This window comes from Elephantulus edwardii, unplaced genomic scaffold (assembly GCF_000299155.1).
Source record: "Elephantulus edwardii isolate Elephantulus edwardi_28Jun2011 unplaced genomic scaffold, EleEdw1.0 scaffold00105, whole genome shotgun sequence".
Lineage (NCBI taxonomy): Eukaryota > Metazoa > Chordata > Mammalia > Macroscelidea > Macroscelididae > Elephantulus > Elephantulus edwardii.
This window is the reverse complement of record NW_006399855.1, coordinates 8,739,807-8,766,479: the sequence shown is the minus strand read 5'-3', so window position 1 is coordinate 8,766,479 and position 26,673 is coordinate 8,739,807. Positions and strand designations below refer to the sequence as shown.

Here is a 26,673-nt window from a genome sequence, read left to right as displayed (position 1 = left end):
AAAAAAAAAAAACCCACCGCAAAATGGCAACAATAAAACCTGGCCTGTCAATAATTACACTTAACATGACATAACATGACTTAACATGAATGGACTTAATGCACAAATCAAGAGAAAAAGAGTAGCAGAATGGATAGAAAAGCAAAATCCATCAATATGTTGTCTACAAGAGACACATTTAATAAATGATGAGAAAAACAGACTCAAAATCAAAGGCTGGAAAAAATATAATAAGCAAATGGCATTCACAAAAAAGCAGGAGTGACAATACTAATCTCTGATAAAATAGACTTCAAAATGAAAATCACCATAAAAGATAAAAAAGGGTACTATATAGTGATTAAAGTCATGGTAGAGCAAGAGGAAAAAACATTGGTCAACATTTATAAACCAAACTATAGATCTGCTAAAAATAGAAAACAACTGCCAACAGAGTTGAAGAAAGAAAGAAACATCACAAAAATAGTGTTAGGAGACTTTAACACACCACACTTGCCAAAAGATAGGTCAACTCAAAAGAAATATAACAAAGATGCAGAAGAACTAAACTACATAGTCAGCCAACTCAACCTTGTGTATTCCAAGCACTGCATCCAACCAAAACTCAATTCAGTTTCTTCTCAAGTGCATATAGTACAGTCTCCAGAATTGATCACATATTAGGGCACAAAGCAAGCCTCAACAAATTAAAAAAAAAACATTGAAATAATATAAAGTATCTTCTTAGACCACAATTCCATAAAACTAGAAATTAAACACAAGAGGATAAAGCTTATAAAGTCACTAGCATGGAAGCAAAATAATACCCTGCTCAAACATGATTAGGTTATTGAAGAAATAAAGGATGAAGTTAAAACGTTCCTTGAAACAAAAGATATTGAAAACACAACATACCAATACCTTTGGGATGCAGCTAAGGCTGTCCTCAGGAGCCTGATCATAGCATCAGGCAAACACATTAAAAAAAAAAAAGAAAAAAGCAAGCAGCATAATAAATGATCTAACTGAACATCTTCATCAAATAGAAAAAGAACAACAACATAACCCAACAGCTTCTAGAAGAAAGGCTATTATAACGGTAAGAGGTGAAATCAAAGATATAGAAAATTGAAACCACCAATAAGACTAGAAGCTGGGTTTTTTAAAGGATCAATAAAACTAACAACCATTGGCAAGCATAACAAAAGAAAAAAGGAGAAGACACAAATAACTCGATTAAGGAATGATAGAGGTTACATCACAACAGAATCAGAGGAAATTAAATCTATGATATTGGAATATTATAAAAATCTATACTTGGATAACTTTGAAAACTTAGAGGAAAAGAAAAAATTCCTTGAAACTCATGTCCTACCCAGATTAACATGGTCAGTTGTAGAATACTTGAACAGACCCATCACAAAAGGAGAAATTTAAAGGGTCATAAAAAAACTCCCCCACAAAAAAAGTCCTGGACCAGATGGCTTCACAGTTGAAATCTACCAAATATTCAGAGAGGATTTAGCACAAATTCTACTTAAGTTATTTTTAAAAAAATATAAAAAGAAGGAACACTCCCAGTCATTCTATGAAGCAAGCATAACCCCAATACCAAAACCAGGCAAAGATATTACAAAAAAAGAAAACATACCAATATCTCTCATGAACACAGAAGCAAAAATCCTTAACAAAATCCTAGCTAATAGAATCCAAAAGCACATAAAAAAATAGTTCAACGTAAGAAAAACAATCAATGTAATTCACCACATTAACAAAACAAACAACAAGAATCATATGATCTTAGCAATTGTTGCAGAAAAGGCATTTGACAAAATCCAACATCCCTTCTTAATAAAGATCTTTAACAAAGCTGGAATAGAAAGGAATTTCCTCAACATAGTCAAAAGTTTATATGCAAAACCAAGAGCAAATATCGTTCTCAATGTAGAAAGACTAAAAGCATTTTTTTTTCTGCAAACAGGGACCAGACAAGGATGTCCAGTGTCACCATTGCTATTAAGTATTGTATTAGAAGTAGTTGCTAGGGCAATATGACAAGAGAAGGAAATAAAATGCATCCTGATTGGCAAAGAGATGATTACATAGTTACTCTATGCAGATAACAGGACTCAACCAAAAAACTGTTAGAGATAGATCAATTTAGTAGAGTAGCAGAATACAAGATCAATATATTAAAAAAAATCAGTGGGTTTCTTCTATAGTAACAAAGAGAACTCAGAGAAGGAAACAAAGAAAGCAATACCATTTGCAATAGCCAACCACAAACTGAGATGCTTAAGACTATAGTTATGAAAGACCTATTCAAAGAAAACTACAGGGCATTTCTATAAGATACAATAAAAGATCTAAAGAAATGGAAAAAATGTGCCCCGTTCATTGACAGGAAGACTCAGTATTGTGAAAATGACAATCCTACCAAAAGCAATATGTTCAATGCAACCCCAATACAGATACCAAATTCATTTTTCAAGGGAATCGAAAGGGAAATTGTCAAGTTTATTTGGGAGTGGAATGAGACCTCAAACAAATAAAGTGCTTCTGAAAAACAAAAAGTGAAGTAAGAGGCATAGCACTCCCTGATATCAAAACCTGCTACGTAGTAGTATTCAAAAGAGCATGGTACTGGTACAATAATAGGCACATAGACCAATGGAACAGAATTGAAAACCCAGAAATGGACTCATCTATCTATGACCAACTGATATTTGAAAAAGGAACAAAACCTGTCAAATGGAGAAATGACAACCTTTTCAACAAACGGTGCTGGCAAAACTATACTACTACCTATAGAAAGCTGAAACAGGATCCACATCTTACATCATACAAAAAAATCAAGTCAATGTGCCAGAGACCTCGGAATAAAGCCCCAAACCATAATGCTCATAAGAGACAAATTGGGACCAAGCTTAGAAGGCCTAGTCTTCGCTATAAAAGGACTGCCAAATATAGTCAGAAATACACAATCTGAAGGGGATAAAATTGATGAGCGGGACCTTCTAAAGATTAAATCTCTGTGCTCATTAAAAGCTTTTCCCAACAGGATGAAAAGAATACCTACTGACTGGGAACACACATTTGGTGATATTGTCTCAGACTAGCGTCTAATAACAAAAATTTACAGAATCCTACAAGGCTACCAGAAGAAAAAGACCAATAACCCAATTACAAAATGGGCAAAAGTCATGGAAAGATTCCTCACAGAGAAGGACATTTGGATGGGTAACAGACACATAAAGAAATGCTCCAGATCATTGGCAATAAGAGAGATGCAAATCAAAACCACAATGAGATACCATTTTACCCCAGAAGCAGTGGCAAAATTCAGCAGGGAATCAAGTGATAAATTTTGGAGGTGATGTGGCAAGATAGGAACTCTTATACATTGTTGATGAGAATGTATAATGGATACAACCACTTTGGAAGGCAGTCTTGTGTTTCCTCAAAAAGCTGGACATAGAAATTCCATATGATCCAGTTATTTCACTGCATAGAATATTCCTGAGGAAATGATAATTGAGGCACAAACAGAAACTTGTACACCAATGCTTATAGCAGAATTATTCAACATAGCAAGAACATGCAAAGAGCCCAAATACCCAGTCACAGTGAAAAGGATTGAGGAATTATGGTACATTCACACAGTAGAATACTATGCAGCATATAGGAACAATGATTTTGTAAATTACTAGCTAACATGGGAGGGACTGGAGAGCATTATGCTAGGTAAACTAACTCAGTCTCATAAAGACAAATATTGTATAGTGTTTTATATGTTTAGCTCAATTAATAATGCCATCAAAAGATGGTGATGCTATAAAGGACTTTTAAGAAAGGAGTGTAGAGTCAGGTTCAGATTCCCAAAACAATCTTACACAGAGCACTTCTTAATGTTTTTAGTGTTCACAGTATTGTTGATGATTGTCTTTAAGTCGAGGATGACTCATAGCAACCCTATGAACAAAAAGCCTGAAGCCCCTCTACAACTTTCAACATTTGTCAAAGATTATCGTTTCCAGAGGCGTGTTATTTAGGAAATGGATGTTACTCCTTTCAAGTTCATGGAAATAACAGCAAGACTAAGTAAGACCTACTTCTTTTTCAGAGGAACTTACAACTACTAGGACCTCTGGGTGACATACTGTTCTGAAACTCTCGTCATCTTAGAATGTTTTAGACTTTTTTAGAAGACTTAGACTTTGTTCCACTCATCTCATAACATCCTGCACCACTAAGCAAGTAGCAAATTTGTAGTATACCATCCATCACTCAGTGCACATGCAGCACACACATGCCCCTGGGATTCATGCTCTGCTTGCACCACTGCTGACTGGCTGCACGACTGACTCTAATAAAAGGCATTGCTAACTACTGCTTCTGCAGGTAGTGCATCCAATCACATAAAACACTAGATAGTCCATTTGACTTTCATTCTCCAGACAAACACAATTTACAAAATAAACCAGCTTCATTGTTCAGGACTCATGAGATAAGCCAGGAAAACTTCCAAAAACCTATCAGGTATTTTCCCCTCATAAGTGACTTGCCCATCTCTGTTCAGAGGCTGGAACAGGAGAATTCACAGATTTGGTGTTCAGAGAAACATAAACTTCTGGGAAAGCTCTCACTGATTATCTCTTTTCCTGTAGTAAGCTTCAGGTTTCAAATCCGAACCTCTTGGCAGAAAGCTAGCTACTAACTTACGTCAAAGCAAAGATGAAAAGAAAGAATCATTTCTACCTCCAGTGGGTGACATATGGTGAATGTAGACTTTGCCGTCCCTGATGTTGTTGGGAGTGACTGAAATCAGATGGTCCTTCCACACTTTGATCCGGTTGGAAAACCCAATGATGTTGAAGCGATCCTGGGGTCGGAGGTCATGGAGAATAGTGAAGAGGGCATCCTTGGTCTAGGCAAACACAAATCCAAATCATATTTAGATGAATGACTCACTGAATCTTCACAATGTAAAACAAAACTAAAACAAACCACTTCCCTTCTAACTCTTGGCAACCAACCCCCCAGCAGGCTTGAGAGCCAGAACAGAAGAATTCACAGATTTGGTGTTCAGAGAAACATAAACTTCTGGGAAAGCAGAATTATAACAAGAACACACTGCCACATCTTTCTCCTATGGAGATTGTGGTGGATTCGAACTTCCAACCTTTCAGTTAGCAGCCCAACGTGTAACACACCATACCATCAAGTGACTATTAATAATCCCAGTTCACAGGTGGAAGGGCTGAGGCATGGAGGAGTTGAGCACCATGCCCCATTAGAGTCTGGATTGTAACACTGGAAGTCTGATTGCAGAGCCAACACTTTCTATCAGCAGTAACAAAGTTGGCCACATCAAGCCTGCTGGATCAGAGAACAATTAGTTATAACCCTTCTCATCTGCTGCTCATTTGAAGATTCCTTTCAGTTCCCTGCATGGTGTTGGGCTCTGTTCCTTTCACTCTATTCTCAGAAGGTCTTAATGGAGCCATCCCCTACAACATCCATGCAGGAGACACTGTATGAATTGTCCATAATCTACCCAGGGACAAGAACAGTAAACAAGTAAACACATTTCATTAACTCCATCTTCTCCCTGACCGAGCACTGCTCCCCCTGCCTCCAGGTCTAGCTGGGGGAGAAGGATGTTGATGAAGGCCTACATTTCCAGGTCCTGTCTAGGAAAGCCTCCTGCTCAGTCTTCCTGCCTCTACTCTGACATAGGCCTTTCCTCCTCCCACCTCTGCACACACACGTGTTTCAGAGGATAGATGCACAGGCAGCAAAGCTGCCGGCTCGCTCTCTTTACCTTGCCTCCTACCCCTAGGAAATGTGCCTAAGTATCTTTTGAAAATAAGTATAATTCACATCCAAAATTTGTCAGCACTATGCTGAAGATATTTTAAAACGTCTGCAGGATATTTGACCAAGACCGACATTCCCTGTCCTGACTGAATCTCTCCTCGCCTCTGGCTTCCTCGACCCCACCTGCAGCACCTCAGTGCTGGCAGCCCTCCCACCACCTTTGCAGATGTCTCCTTTTCAGTGTACCTACAATGCCGACATTAGCAAGACGTTTTCTCAGCCTCCATCCACACTGTTCCCTTCTCAAACTTCTCACTTCCTGAGGTGAGTTTATCCATCCACAAAGCTCCAACTACCTATTATTTTACTGATTATCTTCTAGACTTATCTCTCTCCAGTGCTTAATTTTCCCTTTAGATCCAGCTCAACCCACTAACTCAACCTTTTCTTACTTGTCCCACAAGTATACCAGACTCAGCACTCCGAGCATGTAAGCCTTTCTCTTCTTGCCCAAATTTGTTTCTCCTCTGGTGCTCTCTAAGCCAGAGGCTAGTGCTAAGGCCGAGAGAGGATGCAGAATCTTCTTTCCTCGCCCTACTTAGCTCTCACACTCCTCATTACAGAACCCTGGCAAATCAGCCTCATCTTGAAAGTCCTTCTTTCCTTTTACCTAGGAGTCCACTCACAGTGCAAATGAATAATGTGTTCAACTTCTAATGGAAAGGCTGGCTATTCAGAACCCAGTAAAAGGCATCTCAAAAGAAATGCCTGGTCATCTTCCAAAATAGTCATTTCAAGGGAGCAGAACAGTCCAATTCTGGCCTACTGGGAGCTATTGTGAGTCAGTCTTGACTCAACAGCAGTTGGTCTGGCTTTTCCCTGCTGGGCTATGATCACCTCCACTCTAGAGTTGTTGTTGTTGTTGTTGTTATGTGCCCTTGAGTTACCTGTGACTCATAGCAACCCTATGTAAAACAGCCCTAAACCCTGCTCTGTCTTGTGCTAATCTTTTCGCCTCTGATACACCTATCCCCATTACCCCAGTGACTGAATCAATCCATCTCATCGAGGGTCTTCCTCTCCTGCACTGTCCCTCCACCCTCCCAAGCATGACGTCCTTCTCCATGGACTGGTCCTGCCTTGCAACATGTCCAAAGTATGTCAGATGAAGCTTCAGAATTCTTGCCTCCAAAGAACAGCCTGGCTTCACCCTCTCAAGGACAAGCTGGTTCGTTTTCTTAGCAGTCCATGGTCTATCCAGCACTCTTCTCCAACACTACAGCTCAAAGGCATCAATTCTCCTTCTATTATCCCTAGTCATTGTCCAGCTCTCTGATCCATAGCAAGTGATTGCAAAGACCATGGCCTGTATCAGGCATACCTTAGTCTGTAGACTGACATCATTGCTCTTCAGTACTTTAGAGAGGTCTCTAATCACAGACTTTCCCACTGCTCCAGAGTAGCATTACTTTTATTTCCTCCCTTTACCTTTTTTCTTAATACAAAAAAACACACATATTATTCTTTTAGAAAAACTAAAGAATTCAAGTGATCCCACCTAGAGACAACCACTGCCAAGAGAACAAATAGGTTTGTCCTAAAGAAAGTAAAACCAGGCTGGTCACTGGAGGTAAAGATTTTGAAGTTCTGCCTCACATACTTTCGGCATGTTGCCAGGAAGGACCAGTCCTTGGAGAAGGACATCATGTTTGGAAAAGTGGAGAGTCAGCTCAAGAGAGGGAGACCTCAGATGAGATGGATTGGCATAATGGTTGTAACAATGGGGTCAGGTGTGTCAGAGATGGTGAAATTGGCTCAGGAAAGGACAAGGTTCATAATCATTGTTCATAGGGTTGTTAAGAGTTGTCATCGACTTGATTGCACATAACAACAACATACATTTCCGGTATTTTTTCTCTGTATATTTGTGCATGTATGCACATAATTTTAAATAAAATGGATCAAATTATACATGCATGTGTTTTTACATATTATATAAGTTTCAACTAACTGTAGCATATATAGTTTCATTTCCATAGACAAATCCCTGCCATGTCATTCTAATGGCAGCACAATATTCTACTGTATGCAAATACCATAATTTACTGTTCTTGAGCATAGGAACAGCACTGCTACACAACTCATTCTTCTCATATTGTCATGTCTATTCCTGTCATCTTAGGATGCTTTCTAACACATGGGCCTACTGGGACTCCAGAAGGAGGATTTTGTGTCCTCATGTTGCTACCAGAGTTATATTTTCAATCTCCCTCTATCAAAAATCATTAGTGGCTCCTCATCGTTCTCAGTATAAACTGTATTTATGGACTCAAGACCCTTCATAAAATAAAACAGTTCCAACCTATCATTCTTGACAACTATGTTTTATTTCTAAATTAACTTAATTCTTTATTAGTCCCAATCAATCCTACTGTAAACTTGAAGGTCCGATTCCCCACACTCAACTTCCTTGTACACGCCATGTTCTCTTCTCATGGATCTATGCCTCTGAACAAACTTTTCCCCCATTTCCCTTTCTTTTCCACCCACAAAACCACAGTGTGTTTTGCAAGACCCACCTCATACGCTCCCAACGATGAGTCCATCCCTACTTTACCTGCAAAGACAAGCAGTGGCTACATCCTCTGTGATCTTGTAGTGCTTATATCCACATTACCACCTTCTATTACCAGTTCTTCAAGCTCTTTCCTGTCTCAAGATCTTTGTAACTACTGCTGTTTCATTTGTCTGCAATGCCCCTCCACACAGTTCTGGGTTTAAAAATTATCTCCTAATAGAACCCTTCCTTGCCTCCCCCATGTGCACCCCACCATTCTCTTGAATGTGGTACGTGGCTCTTTTCCTTCAAACAACTTGCAATGAGCCTGTAATTATACCTTAGTATATGGACACATGCAGGAGAAGGCAAAGTTCAGATCCATTGTTCATAGGGTTGCTATGAGTTGCAGTTGACTCAACAACAACATGGACTTTACTGTCTGTCTCAGCTCTCTTTGGGTACAGAAACTTTGTCTGCTTTGTCTCTAATTCTATGCCTAATACCCAGCAGTGTCTGGTACATAAAAGATTTGTGATAATATTTTCTGAATAAATCAAGAGAGGAAGGCCCACCTACCACGTAAGGTAGCCCTTCCTCACTCTCCTCGCATGATATCTGAAACAAATTACAGACTTTCCACAAACATCTTTTGAATTAGAAAGTAGAGAGGTGGCATGGAGGCTAGGTGAGAGCTGACTGGATGAGGTTAGCTGTCAAGTCGGCTCTGACTCATGCACTCCTAACCACAGGAGAATGAACATTGTCTGTTGCAGCACCATCATTCCAAATGTCAGTTCAAGCCCATTGTTCATAGCCTCTGTTATTTTGACTCCCTTCCAATCTAGGATGCTCATCAGCCTACATTCCATGAGACAATGTCCTACTGATATATAGAATTTTCATTGGATAATTTTCTAGCATAGACTGTCAGGCCTTTCTTCTTAGTCTGGAAGTTCTGCTAAAACCTGTCCACCATGAGTCACCCTGTTGGTATGTGAAGTACTAGTGGTGTAGCTGTCAGCATCATAGCAACACACAAACCATGACAATACAACAAATAACTCTGGGTGGTAGATGGAGGAGCAGATACATAGAACTAAGAGAGACAGGAAGAGCCCCTGTCCTTGAGAATCTAGATCAGAAAAAAATGCTAAGAAGAACTGAAAGAACTAGAAGGGGTCCAGCTACCACTGTTGATGGCTTTGAAAGAGATGACAATAGTCCTGGAGAGAGTGGGAGATCCATGTCAAAGAAAACTAAAAATTATAAAAACAGTCAGGTTTACTGATTTGATAAGAGACTGGTAGAACCTCTGGAACTCTGCCTTTCAGCCACCTTTTGAAGAAGAAACTGAACTCATTCCTGTGGCACAACTTTCCATCAGACAATAGACAAATCAATAGTTACCCTCTAGGGTAAACGATGATGACACCATGGAACTACTCACTTCACAAAGCCTTCTAACTATCTGAGATCACAATGGTAGTACTGATCTGGGGTGAAAGCTCAGAGGGCAGGAACAAAGAGAACAGAGGGAGGAATGAAAACAGGAACCACACAGAGATAGTGGGAAGAGTGTTGATACACATAGGGATTGCAACCAAAATGGTAATAAAATAAGTTACGTGTAAGTGGTTAAATAGCATACTAATCTACTTTGTAAATTGTCGTGCAAGTCACTATGTTGTTATGTGCCATTGAGTTGCTTGTGACTCATAGCAACCCTATGTACAACAATCCTAAACTCTGCTCTGTCCTGTGCCAATTGCACCGTCTCTGACACACCTAACCCCCTTACTCCACTCAGAATCGATCCATCTCATCGAGGGTCTTCCTCTCCTGTGCTGTCCTTCCACCCTCCCAAGCATGATGTCCCTCTTCACAGACTGATCCCTCCTTGCAACATGTCCAAAGTACGTCAAACGAAGCTTCAGAATCCTTGCCTCCAACGAGAAGCCTGGCTTCACCCTCTCCTGGACGAACATGTTTGTTCTCCTAAGTATCCGTGATATATTCAATTTGCAAGTCACAATACAAAGTTTAAAAAAGAATACGTAGAAGGATGATGTGTAGGTAGGAAACATCAAACTAAATGGCAGGTACTGTATCAATGACAATGAACAGATGTGGGTGGGGAAGCTTCCAGCATCACGTGGCAACACTTTGAGTCTCTACTCTGCTGTCCACTAGAGCCAGCAGGGCCCAGCGTGAGCATCAGACAGGCTCAACATCACTTCAGCCTTCCAAAGGTCCAGCCTTGTAGGAGGTCTGAAGACCCACAGCTGTGAAGCATTGGGACCACAGGCATCAGTGGCCATCCCTGAGAGCCAAGTCTAAAGCCTTTGCTCAGAAATATTCACACTGTTCTCCCTTGGTGCTCAGAAACTGAAGCACCACGGGGCTTCATACCCTTAGAGAAAGGGAAACCTGCCTGGAGATTGCTGTTTGTTCAGCTGCTGGCATCTTAGGGACCCTTCAATGGTGTGAACGTCTCAAGATGGACTAGCCTGGTTTCTTTGCTGACTTCCTCCCACCCCCCTTATGATGAATATTCTGCTTTAGGAATACTTGCTTGCATCTCTCCACCCTCCCTCCGCTTAGCTCAACAACTCCAGGTTTCTTATGACCTTGTAAGGCCACAGCTGCAACTTATCCTCACATGCACCAAGGAAGGCGGGCCTGTGAGCCAGCGGGTGCACTCGGGTTCTGAGGATCTTTGCGTGGTCTCCCACCCCTCATCCCAGAGGGCCCGTGGCAGAAGCTGCTGCCACTGTGTCTAGTCCTCACCCATTAACCCTTTCCTCCCTGAGATGGGATGACATGCCTGAGAGCTCTGCAATCCGTGGAATGCGAGTGACCACACAGAATAGTATATCTGAGCAGGCTTACACTAATCTTTCTGTACACTGTGCTTACGTGCTAAAGATGAACAGAAACCTCTACAATCTTATTCCAAGAGAACAGTTCAGGGAACTGAGTAAGCACATTCCAGAGAGATCAGAGGTAATCCACAGAGGCAGAGAATGTGTATTAACACAGGCCAGCCTGAAGAGTAGAATATCCCTCAAAGCAAGGGACAGCACATGAGTTTTGATTAGGTCCCCATGAAGGTCTCCCCTAAACCCAAGATTGTATGCTACATTCTTGTTCTTATATTCTAAGAACAGATGGGACTGCTCCTGTGCACGCAGATGGACATGACTGGTCTCCATCTACTTCCAAAACACTATTTCCAAGCTGTGAAAAGATAATGAATGAATGAATGAAAAGCTACTGTTATGCCCCACAATGTCATGCTCCTTGGACTTCTATCCTCAAAGCACCACCTAGTGGCCTTATGCGTTGGAAACAGTCCAGCCTGACAGTGACAAACAATATCCAAACAACTACTTGGAACAATGATGTCTATCATGATTTACTTGTGTTCCCCCCAAATAATGTGTTCTAAATCCTAGACTCTCTACCTGTAGAAGTGAAGGATCATCAAAGGAGAGGAATACCCTCAAAAAGATGGACTGACACAGTGACTGCAACAATGGCCTTCAACATGGCAGAGAGTCTGAGGATGGAACAGAATAGGGCGAGGTTTCAATCTGTTGTACATCGGGTCCCCATGAATCTCGTCAACTCGAGAGCACCTAACCACAACAACATATCCACGGTTATAATCCTATTTGGGGATGGGTTTTCTTTATTATATTAATGAGACAGTACTAGTGCAAGGAATGCCTTAAAACCATCTTTTCTGTGATACTGTAGAGATTAAACAAGTAAGCGAGCAAGCAGTTATGTTGTTGTTAGATGTCATTGAGTTGACTATGACTGATAAGCAAATATGTTGGTGTTGTCATTAGGTACCATTGAGTTGGAATCAACTCATAGCTGGCCCTCTAGTGGGTTTTCAGAAACAGGAAATTGCATGGAAGGAGATTGCCCATCTTTCTCGTGTGGAGCTGCTGGTAGACTCAAACCATGCACCTTTGGGTTGACAACACAAATCCTCACCACTATGCCACCAGAGCTCCCATAAGTAGATGTACTGGGGTTGTTAGGTGTCATCAAGTTGAGTATGCTTCATAGCAACCCCATAAACCTTGTCCTATCCTGGGCCATCTTTACCATCTTTAACATACTTGAGCCCATTGCTGGAGCCATTACATCAATTCATCTCACGGAGGGTCTTCCTCTCTTTTACTGACCCTTTACCTTCCAAGTATGATAGCCCTCTCCAAGATATAGCCTTTCCTAGCAAAATGCCCAGCGTACGTAGACAAAGCTTCGCCATCTTTGCCTTCAAGGCACGCTCTGGCTGCAGTTTTTCCAAGACATACCTGTTTGTTCTTTTGTTAGTTCCTGAGATATTCAGTGCTCCTATAACACCACAGCTCAAATGTATTAATTCTAAATAATAAAAATTTTTAAAAAAATTAAAAAAATCTATTAATTCTTCTTTCATCTTTAGTCATTGTCTAGCTCTCAAATGCATAACAAATAATTAAGAAGATCATGGCCTAAATCAGGTGCGCATTAAGTCTTCAAAGTGGCATAATTATTCCTCAGTAATTTAGAGAGGTCCCTGAAAACACGAAGCTCACCAAGAAACTAAGGAACAAGGACCTTCCCTAGAGCTGACAGCATCCTGAGTTCAGATATCTAGCCTCATAAACTTTGTGAAAAAAATTACTATTGATGCCACTTACTCGTGTATTTCTGTTCTAAGAGCACTGGATAACTAAGAGGGAACTCTGGTAGCCTAGTGGGTAAAGAGCTGGACTGCCAACCCAAGCAGGCTGTTCCAACCCAGTAGCTGCTCTATGGAGGGAAAAAGATAGGCAATCTCCTCCTGTGATATTTATAGCCTTTGAAAACCTTCTGGAGGATCAGCTATGAGTTGTTCCAACTCAGTGGCACATAGCAACGACAAGAGATAACTTTAAAAAGCCCTAAAATTTATTTGTAAATAAGTGAGCAAAGTTGACTTTGAAAATATTTTCCCTGGGGAATCTTGAAACACAAAAGACTCTGGTGGCCTAGTAATAAGGAGTTGTTTCACCAACCCAAAAGCAGGCAGTTTGAACCCACTAGTTGCTCCAAGATAGGAAAATGGGCAATCTCCTCTAATGTGATTTCCTGCCTCTGTAAATCTTAGAGGGTAAGCTGTGAGTTGGTTCTGACTTGAGGGTACACAACAACAATCTCGTTAGAGAGGAGGGTTTAATGTCTGACATTACAAAGTTACACTGGCTCTTTGAGCTCCTAGAAAGTCATCACATCATCCTGCTGCTCAGTTTCAAGGACAAGGTTTATTTAGATTAAAAACAAAGAAGAGAAAGACTCAGATCCCTGCATCCACTCACTCACTAGACAGGATGTCAGATGAAGAGGAGATGGAAATTTTGGAGAGTGAGGGCAGTTGTGAAGATGCAAGAAAAACCACACCACTGTGCTCACAGAAAGAAAAGGAAGAACTTAGAAGGGGAGAAGGGAAGTGGTAGATTGGTTGTTGTATGCATCAAGTCAGAACTGAGTCTTAGCTGAACCTGTAGCAGGTTTTCAGAGGAATGGAAGGAGATTGCCCGTCCTTCTCGCAAGGAGCAGCTGGTGGATTCAAGCCATGTATAAAACAGATTCTTGCCACTAGGCCACCAGAGCTCCTAAGGAGGAAAATGTTGAAATAACATTTGTTTCAACAAATGTTGAACATGTTCTTGCCATTGAGTTGTGTATGACTCAGTGACCCTATGAACAACAGATCTGACCCCTTGCCTTGGCAGCATCATGATACAGTAAAGAGATTGAGATTGTTAACAGCTTTAGTTTGCTTGGCTCCACAATCAATATTCTTGGTACAAGCAGCCAGGAAAGCAAAAGACAAATTGCATTACTTCTCCAGAGCACTGAAGAGCAATGATGTTAGTCTGGAACTAAGGTGTGCCTGATCCAGGCCATAGTCTTTTCAATTACTTGCTGTGCTGTACAATGAATAGGGATGATAGAAGGAGAATTGATGGTTTTGAGCTGTAGTGCTGGAGAAGAGTATTGACTATACCATGGACTGCTAGGAGAACAAACAGAGTTTTAGAGAGAAAGACGGACAATCTCCTCCCATGTGATTTACTGCCTCTGAAAGCCTGCCAGAGGGTCAGCTATAAATCGGTTCTGACTCCATAGAACACAACAACCACAATAATACTGAATAGGTCTCAACAGAGCTTCCAAACTCAAATGGATTCAGAAAAAAAGACTGGTGACTCCTTTGGAAAATCAGTCAATGATCTCATCCATAACCAATCCTGGGAATGGTATAGAACTCAGCAATATCTCATTCTGTGCAATACGGGGTTTCCACGACTGAAGGGGGCAAGGTGAGGGGTGAATACATGGCAACTAACCACAAACGCTATCTAGAAAGGATAAAAGCTGGGCTTCCAGCTTTGAGGCTCTCAGAAACGTGAGTACGTTTTATTCTTCACCCACACTTTCCTCATCATCACTATCCCCAGAGAAGGGGGTGTCCAGGTGGTAGCTCTGTCCTGTGCATTATAGGTCCCTGCAATAAGTTGCACTGGAGGTCAAGAGATGGAACTTTCCCCTCTCCTACCCCCACCTCCCAAATACACAATCGAGACTCAGCAGCTGCAGGCTGTAGACCCCACCCTCGAAGGACTAAGCATTCCACTCCTATGACCACCATGTCCTGAATGGCTACTAAACACTTAACAAGTAGAGAAGCTTTACACAATGAAAGTCTCAGAGTGAGACTTCTGGGGAGCTGGTGAAAAACCCGGCTATCTGCCCACAACTTCCTAGGGTAACCATTGATGCAGATTTTCTCAAATATTTCTGTGTCAGCCTCAAAACAGCTTCAACGGGAAAGAACTCTGTCACAAAAGCCTTTTGTATCACAAACCCTGGGTTGTTTGGACATAATACAATGTCATGGCCATGACATCACAAATGAAATTCAAGTTCAAAGGTATTCAATACTGGCCATTTCCATATTTTTAGCATAATGATTCTCCTGTTCTCCTAAGTAACTCTACCACTTGCCTCATTCTAAAATGTTTGCCAAGGAGTTTACATTTTCTCTTCCATTGTTTCATGCAGTCCTCTGAATGAACCCAGGAGAAAACTCTTATGGGATGAATAGTTTAAAACAAACCAACAAAGAAATCAAGACCTCTAATAATCAATCTGATTTTAGTCATAGAAGAGAATCGTGACCAGCAGATGCATACTATGATACAAACCTAAGTTTCTTAGAGATGATTTTGGAATATAGAATATGCCAATATAAATTTAGCTACAGGTCAGCCTTCACCATTTTGTAGAGATGGGTAGAAATAATAAACACTGGCATGGGAGTGGGATTTTTATATAGTCCGTTTGTCAATCTTTTCTGATTCTGGCAGGTGGGAGGTCTCCAGGGCTCAAGTCATCTTGCTCTAGAGTGACAGTATGACAATATAGTCATTCTATTTGAAGGCACAGATAGAAATAGTGATTCCATCTAAGCCCGCAAGAACAGATGCCAACAGCCACTGTCTTCCACATCTGCAACAAGGAAATGAAAAATGTCTACTACGCCAGCTCTGTCATTTCTCCTGCATGCCAGGAAGAATGTTCACTCACTGCACTGTCCTAAGCCACCTTGTGATTAGGTTCACAGCCAAGACTAGTCAAGACTTGCCAGCAGCTGACTCTAGCACGGGGGCATCAATTACGTTTGAGTGGGATATTGAAAGTTGTTTCAGTACTCCAAAAATTTATCCTAAGAATCTGCACGGCAATTTCAAAGCCATGCAGTTCAAACCAACCAGCTACCCTGCGGGATGGGCAGTCTCCTCCTGTGTGATTAAATGCCTCTGAAAACTCAATGGAGGCTCAGTTATGGGTGGTCGGTTCCAACGTAATGGCACATAGCAAAAACAACAGTAGCATAATAGTTAAAACTTTCATCTTGTTGTTAGGTGCCATCAAGGCAACTAAGACTCATGAATTGCTAAAAAAAAAATTTTAAAAATTAAAAAAAAAACCACACCAAACCTTTAAGGAAGTCCTACCAGGGTACTCTTTGAAGGCCATAAGGGTGAAATGTAACTTCACATATTTGGGGCTTATTGTCAGGATGGGCCAGTACTTGAAAAAAGACATCAATCATACTGGGAAAAGTGGAGGGTGAAGAAAAAGCGAATGACCCTCAATGAGAAGGACTGACATGGTGACCATAACAATGGCCACGAGCACAGTGGAGACTGTGAAGATGGTGCAGGACAGGGTAAGATTTCAGTTGTTGTTCAATTCTAATCAATGGGCTAGTTAGTGGTCCAAATCCACCAACTTTCTCCATAGGCAAAAGCTGTGGCTCGAAGTCAGCTTCCGTTGAGTTTCGTAAAACTTCAGAAATCCTATAGGGACACTGTGAGTTGGAATTGACTTGATGGCAGCAGACAATCTTGTATTTGCACTCTATAAGCCTTTCAACAAACTGCAAAGAAAACTTTTTTGACATTTCAATCATCACTGACCCATCAAGTGCAGATGTGTTTGGGAAATACCACAGGCTTGAGCCCAGATGACAAAAACGTGAATATTGCAATAAAGTGAGTCACAAGAATTTTTTCACTTCCTGTGTTTTAAAAGTGAGGCTTACACTACACTATGTTGTTATGCCAACCTTATCATCTCTGGCACACCTATCTCGATTACCACAGTCACTGGATCAATCCATCTTATCGACGGCTTCTTCTTCTCCTGTGCTGTTCCTCCACCCTCCCAAGCATGACGTCCCTCTCCAAGGACTGATCCTTCTTTGCAATATGTCCAAAGTATGTCATACAAAGATTCAGAATCCTTGCCTCCTAGGAGGAGCCTGGTTTCACCCTCTCTAAGGCAAACCTGTTTGTTCTCCTAGCAGTATATTAAAAAGGAGCCCTGGGTGGCATAGTATATAACGTATCAGGTTGCTAATAAGAAGGTCTGGAGTTCATATGTACCATTCACACAATTAGAGAAAGATGGGCAATCTCTTCCCATAGAGATTTAGAGCCTCAGAAAAAAGATGGAGGGTTGTTATAAGTTGTAATCAACTCAACAGCAGTGAGTACAAGTTTTGTTTAGGTGGTATACTAAAGACACAACTGTATCATGAAAATGTTTGAAATAATACAAGAATTAAATTACCAAAATGTGACAGACATGAAGTGAACACAAACTATTGGAAAATGGCACCAATAGGTTTGCCTGATACAGTTGTGCCACAAATCTCTAATTTTTTCTAAAAATACAGTATCTGAAAAATTCAATAAAGAAAAGCTAAATAAAATAACGTATGCTTGTGATCACTTTTTAAAAAATTCCAACTTTAGGAACAACAAAATAATTTGAGTGAAAAAGACCAATTGTCTATATTGGTTTCTGTATGGTTTGTATAGCTAATGGCAGATTGATGTCAAAGAAGAAACCAAAACTTTTGAAAATAATGTCACACAATGACAGTGGTAAACACACTGCCATGGGCTCCATGAACTCAGAAGAGAAATCAATGCAGCCAAGTACCTCGTTTCTGCTTTCCACCACTCTGTTGGAAATGCTGAATGAAATTACTGCAATGAATAACTCATGTTAAAAAAAGATAATTTTTAAATTATACTCAAATAAAGTATACAAAAACATTGCCTCTGACAGAGTTGAGGAATCCTGTTGAAATGAGTATAAAAGCTGTTTTCTTTTTCCTACTGTCCAAAATATTCTTTATCGGGAAAACACCAAAAGCAGAGTTTTCTCTAACTAAATGGAAAATCTGGAACAGATGCCATGGCATCTTCCAATACTCTAAAGCACTTTGTTGTTGTTGCATACCATCAAGTTGGAGCCAACTCATAGCTGACGTTCCGTGAGTTTTCACAGGCAGTAAATCATGCAGGAGGAAATTGTCCATCTTTCTCCCATGGACTTGAACTCCGTGCCTTTGGGTTGGCAGTGCAGGTCCTTGCACTAGGCCATCAGAGCTCCCTGTAAAGTACTTTGTTGTTGTTGTGAGTACCATCAAGTCAGAACCAACCCATAGCTGACCATCCAGTGGATTTTCAAAGGCAGTAAATCACACAGGAAGAGAGTATTCACAGTTTTCCCATGGAGCAGCTGGTGGATTCCAACCATGTACCTCTGTGCTGGCAGTGCAATTTCTACCTAGCAGTGCCACTTAGAAATAGATGGTCTCTAATTTTACTGTTCATATTATTATCAGCCTCCCATAGCCATCAAGGTTGATTCTGACTCCCGGAGACCCTTTATAAAATTGTTCATCTTTCTGCCTAGAAACAGCAAGTAGATTCAAACCACTGCCCTTTCAGTTAGGAGTGAAACATGTAACACACCAGAAAAATCACAGGACTTCACTTTTAAAACTATTTCTATTTTGAGCTATTCTTTTATTTAGTGCTGGAATTCTAAATTTCAAATGCTCTTTTAATACAACACTGGGCTAGACAGTATCATAACTTTGATTCTGATTACCTATATCTTTAATCTGTGTAAAACTATAATAAAATAGTTTTTTTTGTTCATAGCAAGAATAAGGTGCCTTTTAAAGTAAAGATTCAGTTCTACATACCAGTGTTACTTCAGGGCTGGTTCTTAAGTAGAACGACTAAGTCAAAATATAAATTCTGGCAAAAGTCAGACTTAACTGAAAAATGTCTGGGTAAGTTTCGTTATTAGAACTGTTTTTGACAACATAAACCTAACTAAATTGCCTAATCCTTGTGTTGGATTGCAGTATTCTAACTTAAGAAACAAACTGTCTTTCATCTGAACCTTCTGACTAATGTTAAGATTAGTTATCTAATGTTTTGACTTTCCTGTGACAAATGCATCAAGTATTTATTTAATCACATCATCATTAAAGGTTGCATTCGGGTTGGGTTTTTTTTTTCTCAAAATCTCATAATACTTTGCCAATTTCATTTCCTTAATTCTTTATAATGGGCTGTGGGTTGAATAAGACACTCTAGTGATGCAGTGCTTAAGCACTTGGCTGCGAAGCCAAGGGCAACAATTTTAACACATTATCTGTTGGGCAGGAGAAAGACATGGCAGTCTGCTTCCATAAAGATAACAACTTTGAAATCTTATGAGGCAGCTCTACTTTCTCCTTTAGGGTCAATACCCATCATAACTGTCTCATCAACAACTTCTTTTGTTGTTTCATGGACTAACTATTCCCTCAAAAAAAGGTGTGCTGAAGACCTGACCCCCGTATACCTGTGACCCAGTATGGCAATAGGGTTAAGATAGGTTAACATGAAGTTATATTTGGAGTATGGTAGGTCTTACACCTACAGGGCTGGTGTCCTTATGAAAGAGTCTTCTCAAAGACAGACACAGAGACTAGGATATTGACACTACTGCTGTAAGCCAAGGAACGCCTGCACTTAAGAGAAATTGGGGAAAAGGTATGGAATAGATGGTCCTTCCAAATCTCAGAAGACCTAAACAGAGCCCAACACCTTGATCGCAGACTACCAGATGCCAGAATTGAGACACACTATTTCTGTTCTTATAAGCCACCCAGTATATGGTATTTTGTTTGAGCAGTCCTAGGAAACTAAAAGTGAGCTATTAGGCAAATTCATTTTTCATCTTTAATATGTTAATAATTCAAATCCAAAGCCTTCGCCGCCCCCCCCTATTTTTTTCATGGGAAGGTTAGTATTTATTTGGATTTAGTCTTAATGTCAATCCCATGGTGCTCTGGTGGCATAGGGCCTCGGGAGTTGTCCTGCTAACCCAAGGATGAACCCCTTAGGTGGTCTCAATCCATCAGCCACTCTTGGGAGAACTATGGGTATTCTAGGGACTCAGGCGGGTGGGGGTGGTATCTAACCTTCTTTTTGACAGCCTTTCAACTAATTCAACTCTGCCTTAAATATCAATTCTCATATTTCTTGTTTCTCTGACTAACCTTCTTCCTTGGCCACTTACTCTAAGCTTTTAGGGACAGGGCTTGACAACTATAATGAACACAAAACATAAACAGATATGGAAAGGATGTGAAAATTCCATCCTGAAATGTTAAATGGGGGTGAACGCAAAATACATAAAAATATATGTGGATAGTACATACAAGAAAATATTAAGAGGAAGCAGAGTCATTCTCCACCATAGAGAAGGAAGAGTCATGCATTCCTTGGGCCTCTTTCCATCTTAGTTATAGTCAACATGAGTCTAGAAAGAAAGTTTTAGTTGCAAGAGGGAAGGGATCATTAACCAGACGCATCTAATTGGTGGGGATGAAGAGGACACTTGGGTTAGTAACTTTTGCTTAGTGTTCTTATTTACATTAGGAAATATTTTTGGTTCTGGAGGGGTAGGGGTTGCAATGCAATGAGAGCTCTTTCAAATCCATCAGCCACTCTGCAGGAGAAGGATGAACAATCTCCACCTATGCTATTTACTGCCACGAAAACCAGCTACGGTGCCAATTATGATTTGACAACAATGAGTTTTGAGCTTGAGTGGGGCCAGATTGGAGTAGGGAGAGGTTTCCTCAGATGAAGGATGTAATTGGAAACTCACATCTCTTCCTATGCTGTCTGGTTCAGTGACCTGGGGGTGAATTGCTAGAGTTTTTGACTGACATTTTAGGTATGCCACATGTCTCAGGAATCTGAGCTAGTGAACATGAACAAAGTGTGGAGAACAGGGTGGGACTGAATATAATCCTAACATCCCTGACCTAACCTGACCTAGACAGCCTGGCATTCCCACTTGCCTTCAACTCTTGATTTCCTATTTCCTCCTATACATTTTCTCCAAATCCAGAACATTCTCGAAATGATCCTAACTCTTCTCTGATCTCTTCACCTCCTCAGTCTCTCTAATAGACTACTTCCCTTAGCACAGCACGGACACACCAAGCCAAAAATGAACCAATCCTTCCCCCCCTTGGAATTGTGTCTTGTCCACTTGGCCTTCTTGCCTTCTAATGGGAAGAAGGCACATTCTATTCACTGTACTTTTAAAAAAAAATGATACTAGTTCATTTACAAAATTCAAATACATTGTTTCCTAGAACAGATTCTTTCCATTTTCCTCACCCCCCCCCATAATTAATCCCCACCCTTCCCCTGAACATCCTCATCCCTCTGCTTCCACACTTTCCCACTCCTCTTGGATCCTTGTACTCATTCTACAGTAATGGTTTGATACAATATTTATCCTTGTGGGACTGAGTTAGTTTACTCAGCATAATGCTCTCCAGTCCCTCACAAGTTAGGTAATATTTACAAAATCATTGCTCCAGTGTGCTGCATAGTATTCATAGTATTGTGTGAATGTACCATAATTTCTTAATCCATTCGTTTGTGGTTGGACATTTGGGTTGTTTCCATGTTCTTGAAATGGTGAATAATGCTGTTATGAACATTGGTGTACACATCTCCTTTTATGCCTCAGTTCTCATTTTCTCAGGGTATATTCTAAGTAGTGGAATAGCTGGGTCATATGGAATTTCTATCTTCAGCTTTTTGAGGCTGCGTCAAACTGTCTTCCAGAGTAGTAGTACCATTGTACAATCTTACCAACAATGTATAAGAGTTCCTATCTCACCACATCCTCTCCAACATTTATAACTTGCTGCCCTGTTAAACTTTGCCACTGTTATCGGAGTGAGATGGTACCTCATTGTGGTTTTGATTTGCATCTCTCTTATAGCTAGTGATTTAGAGCATTTCTTCATGTGTCTGTTTGCCATTCGAATATCTTTCTCTGTGAAAATTCTTTCCGTGTCCTTTGACCATTTTGTTATAAAACATTTTGCCCATTTCAGGTTATCAGTTTTTTTTCTTGTGGAGGCCCGGGAGTATTCTGTAAACTTTTGTTATAAGACTCTTGTCTGAGATGGTATTACCAAATGTTTGTTTTCAGACTGTAGGTTTTCTTTTCACCCCGTTGGAAAAAGTTTTTGATGCACACATAGGTTTAACCTTTAGAAGGTCCTATGCATCGATTTTATCCTCTTCAGATTGCACATTTCTGGTTGTATTTGTCAGTCTCTTTATACCTTGGACTAGTGCTTCTAAGCTTAATCCCAGTTTGTCTCCTATGTGTGTTATGTTTTGGGCTTTACTCCCAGGTCTCTGAACCTTGAGTTCATTTTGTGTGTGGTGTGAGATATGGATCCTGTTTCAGGTTTCTGCAGGTGGAAGTCCAGTTTTGCCAGTACCATTTGTTGAAGAGGTTATGACCTATACAAAGAAAACTACAGAGCATTTTGGCAAGACACAACAAAAGACCTAAAGGTATGGAAAAATGTGCCCTGTTCATGGATAGGAAGATTCAATATTGTGAAAATGACAATCCTACCATAAACAATCTACATGTTCAATGCAAGCCTAATACAGATAGCTGATTCATTTTTCAAGGAGATTGAAAGGGAAATTCTAAAATTTATCTGGAAAGGCAAGTCCCCAAATAAGCAAAACACTTCTGAGAAACAAAAATAAACCTACTACACAGCAGTAGTAACCAAAACAGCATGGTACTGGTTCAATGACAGGCACATAGACCAATGAAACAGAATTGAGAACCCAAAAATAGACCCAGCTATCATCACTACACTATTATAGCTATCTGTTATGATTTCCTCTAGATCATTACTAGTTCTAAACTTCATCTTCTATCATCTAAGAAAATGTTTCCAAAGTTTAACATGCACATCCCATTCACCAGACTGGCCCCACCTCTACCTAGGCTGGCTGTTGCTGTAAATCTGGGGTGAGCCCTAAACAAGGTTGCCAACAAGATTAACCCTTGTTCAGAACTTGCCTGTCCACCCCAGGTAATATATGTTTCACTTTAGAGTAGTTTAAAAATACATTGACCACAATTTACATTTTAGCAAGGTCTCCATGTAATTCTTACATGTTTCTGGTCATGCTTAGCTATATGTAAAAACCACAGAGAGATTTTGTTAAAATGTAGTCTCTCATTTAGTTTACTTGGGGTGGGAAAATAATTCTAAGCAATGGATCAAAATGGAATGACTCAATTCAAATGTCTTGAAAATTGTGTCTGTAACTTCCGAGGTGACACCGGAAAGCCACTCTCTGACAGGGCAATCTATTCACCCTTTGGATCATGCCCAGAGCTAAGCAGATGCCTTTAACTTTCTTTCCAATACTATTTGGAAATACTGTTTGTTTTGTTTAACTGAGATGCCTAAGCCAAATGATGACAACATTAATTTGAGGTTTTATTGATTTGGTGTTTTGGGGTTTTTTTAAAGATGATTCAAATAACTTTATCTGATGAAGAATGTAACAAAGTTTTGCTTGAACTATTCTTAATACATGAGTGGTCTTTTCAGTAATAATAATTTTGGCTAAATTGCCATTGTTGGAGTTCATCTTTTTATACTTGGCATAGATCTAGACACAGTGAAATCATTTTAGTGAAAAGTAATTGTTAAAGAGTCATGAAATAATGTAAATAAATCTGCATGTGGATCACACTAGCCAATAATGGATCACAACAGCTGACATCATCCCTGTTTGGAAATCAGTACAATTTCAATCAACTGAACAAGGGCATAAGGCTCCACGAATAACAAAACTTCTGACACTCAAATACATACTTTGACATTTCCGTTTCATTTAACTGTCCCTGACTTATAGTATTTATCTTATTGCTATATATAACAAAGGTTTTCTTAAAGCCCGTATCAACCTCATTTAGCCCTTCACAGAAAAAAAAAATGTACTGACTTCTATTAAGATTGTATACTTAGTAAAACACACACCAAAAAAAATTTTTCTGGTATTCTCTGGTTTCAGCCAAGATTCATTTGGCATCAGCAATGAGGTCCCTCATTCCATGGCCTCTTCTGAATCCAATTTTAATTTCTGGTAATTCCCTCTTGGTGTACTGTTCCAGTAATTTTTTAATCCGTTTCAGCAAGATTATAATTGTACCTGATATTAATGATACTGCTCAATAATTTCCAAATTCTGTTAGATCGTCCTTATTTTTAAAGGGCAAAAATAGCAATTTCTTCCAGTCAGTTGGCTAGGTAGCTATCTTTTAAATTTCTTAGCATTGATGAGTGAACAAGTCCTGGGCTAAATGTATTTTGTAGAAACACCTTAGTAGGTAACGATGACCATCAATTCCTGGAGCCAACAACTTCAATGCAGCTTGTACTTCTTCTTTCCTCATAATTGGTTCTTTATCACATGCTACTTCCTGAAATGGTTCAGTATCAAGCAATTCTTTTTGGTAGAGTGACTCTGTATATTCTTCCTGTCTTCTCTTTTTGCTCATAGAATCCTTAAGTCTATTCTTTCAGTTTGAGAAATGCAGAAGGTATTCTTATTTTGGGGGTTTTCTAACTCCAGCCTTTGCACATTTTATTATAATCCTTTGCTTTGTGTTTTCTTGCTGCCCTTTGAAGTCTTCTGTTCATTTCTCACATTTCATCATCTCTTTCCTTCACTTTAGCTTTTCTTTATTCAAATACAAGTTTCACAGTCTCTTCTGACATTTGTTTTGGTCTTTACTTTCTTTCCTGCTTTTTTAATTACTTTTTTCCAGATTATGCAAAAGCATTTGACTCTATGGATCATAAAACATTATGTGTAGTATTGAAAGCATGGAATCCTGAGCAATTAATTGTGCTAATGGAAAATCTGTACATAGACAAAGAAGCATAGACTTGAATAGAAGAAAGAAAATAGAAGAATATTTTTTTTGGCAAATTTAGAAAACTATCTGCTAGCCAGAGGCCAAGGCATGGGCCAGAGAGCTAGAAGTTCAACCACGTATAGGGCAGGAGCAACCAACCGCCTCCAGCTTCTAAGAGACCAGAGAGGAGCAACTGTCTGCCAGCCACCGCAGAACTCCAGAGGCATGAACACCACCTACCCTGTGACTCCAGAGGACAGACGACTACTCGCCACTGTGTGACCACCCTGCAGCCTGCTCCTGCGTGACTCGACCACAAAGGGTGCCAGTGCACAAACACCCAGCAGCACCCAAGCCCCGCCCCCTGCCTCCTGGTGGTAGTGTCCAAGCCCTGGGCTCCTGTGACTCCCCCAGTCCCTTGCTTCCTGCCCCTTCCCCCACCCCACCCCCCTTGTAGCTCCACAACCATGCACCTCCCCCTTCCCCCACCCCGCCCCCCTTGTAGCTCCACAACCATGCACCTCAGCCACCGCCAAAGCCCTGTGACCTCAGGGTACCACCGAATCCAGCCATCACCCGGAGCTATCAGCCAAGCTGCTGTGGAACTAATCTGGGAAGAGAAAGGCCAGTAGGATCCTGACTGGGTTTACTGGAGCATTGCTGATTACCTGGGAGAGCACCTAAGGGTGTGCCCACTGGTGGAGAATTTGGCCAAACTCTCTTGGGCTACACCATCTGGCCAGAAACTAGCCAGCTACTGGCTGGCTTCTGTGGATTCTGCAGACCAACCAGAGGCTAGTGGGTTGGTGGGAATTTGACATTGAGTTTTTGGATCCTGTTGGATCCAGGACTCTGCTGGAGCAGGGGCTGTTGTGTGAGGGCACCTGCATAAGTGCCACCAGGCAGGGAACACTGAGAAAACCATTGGGTAGGAAATGGACAGCAGGAATTTAAGTAGGGACCCCAATTGTGAGCACACTCAGACAGCAGAGGTTTGAGCAAGGTCCTGCAAGTGTTTGACCTGCCGTTGCAATCACCCCAACCCTGTACCTGCCTCTCCCTATTTGGCTCTACACCAGTGCCTACACGTCTGGGCAATCAACTTGCCTTTAATCGGGAGCACCTTGCCCTGTCTTACCAGCAAGAGATTGCCCTCACAGGCTCTGAACTGACATTTCTCTGAAGTCAGAAGTTCAGAGAAATGCGCAAGTTCAGTAGCTGCCCAACTGATCTCAAGAGCATTGTCTTCAGATCAAGAACATATCAATGTCTCAAAGAAAGCAAACTATCCCACACAATACACAAGAGCAAAGCAAGATGTCACTCACAAAGGGTGACACAGTATCAGTAGATTCCCTGAAGCCAGAAAGTCTGATGGAACTTTCTAACACAGAATTTAAAAGAGGAGTGACAATATATCCAATGGATGAAAGACAAACTTGATGAATTACAGGATACTACAAGCAAAAACCAGGAGGAGCTAAAAAGAAAAAAAACCAATGCATAACATTGCAGAGAAAACAAATGAGGCATTAGCAGCATTGGAAAAACAAGAATCCACTATTCAAAATATAAGGTCCAATGTTTCAGAGGCTGTCAACATGATGGAGGGACATATGAGCAGAGTTGAT

General features: G+C 40.6%; 1 protein-coding gene across 1 annotated transcript in view; it reads right to left on the bottom strand.

Annotated features, from left to right (window-relative positions):
* The window catches only part of ITIH5 (inter-alpha-trypsin inhibitor heavy chain family, member 5), a 145,210-nt gene that overhangs the window by 31,354 nt on the left and 87,183 nt on the right, over positions 1-26,673 (bottom strand). Inside the window, exon 7 of the mRNA XM_006891876.1 lies at positions 4,738-4,906. Coding sequence (XP_006891938.1) covers positions 4,738-4,906 — 169 coding nt within the window. The remainder of the gene's footprint in view (positions 1-4,737; positions 4,907-26,673) is intronic.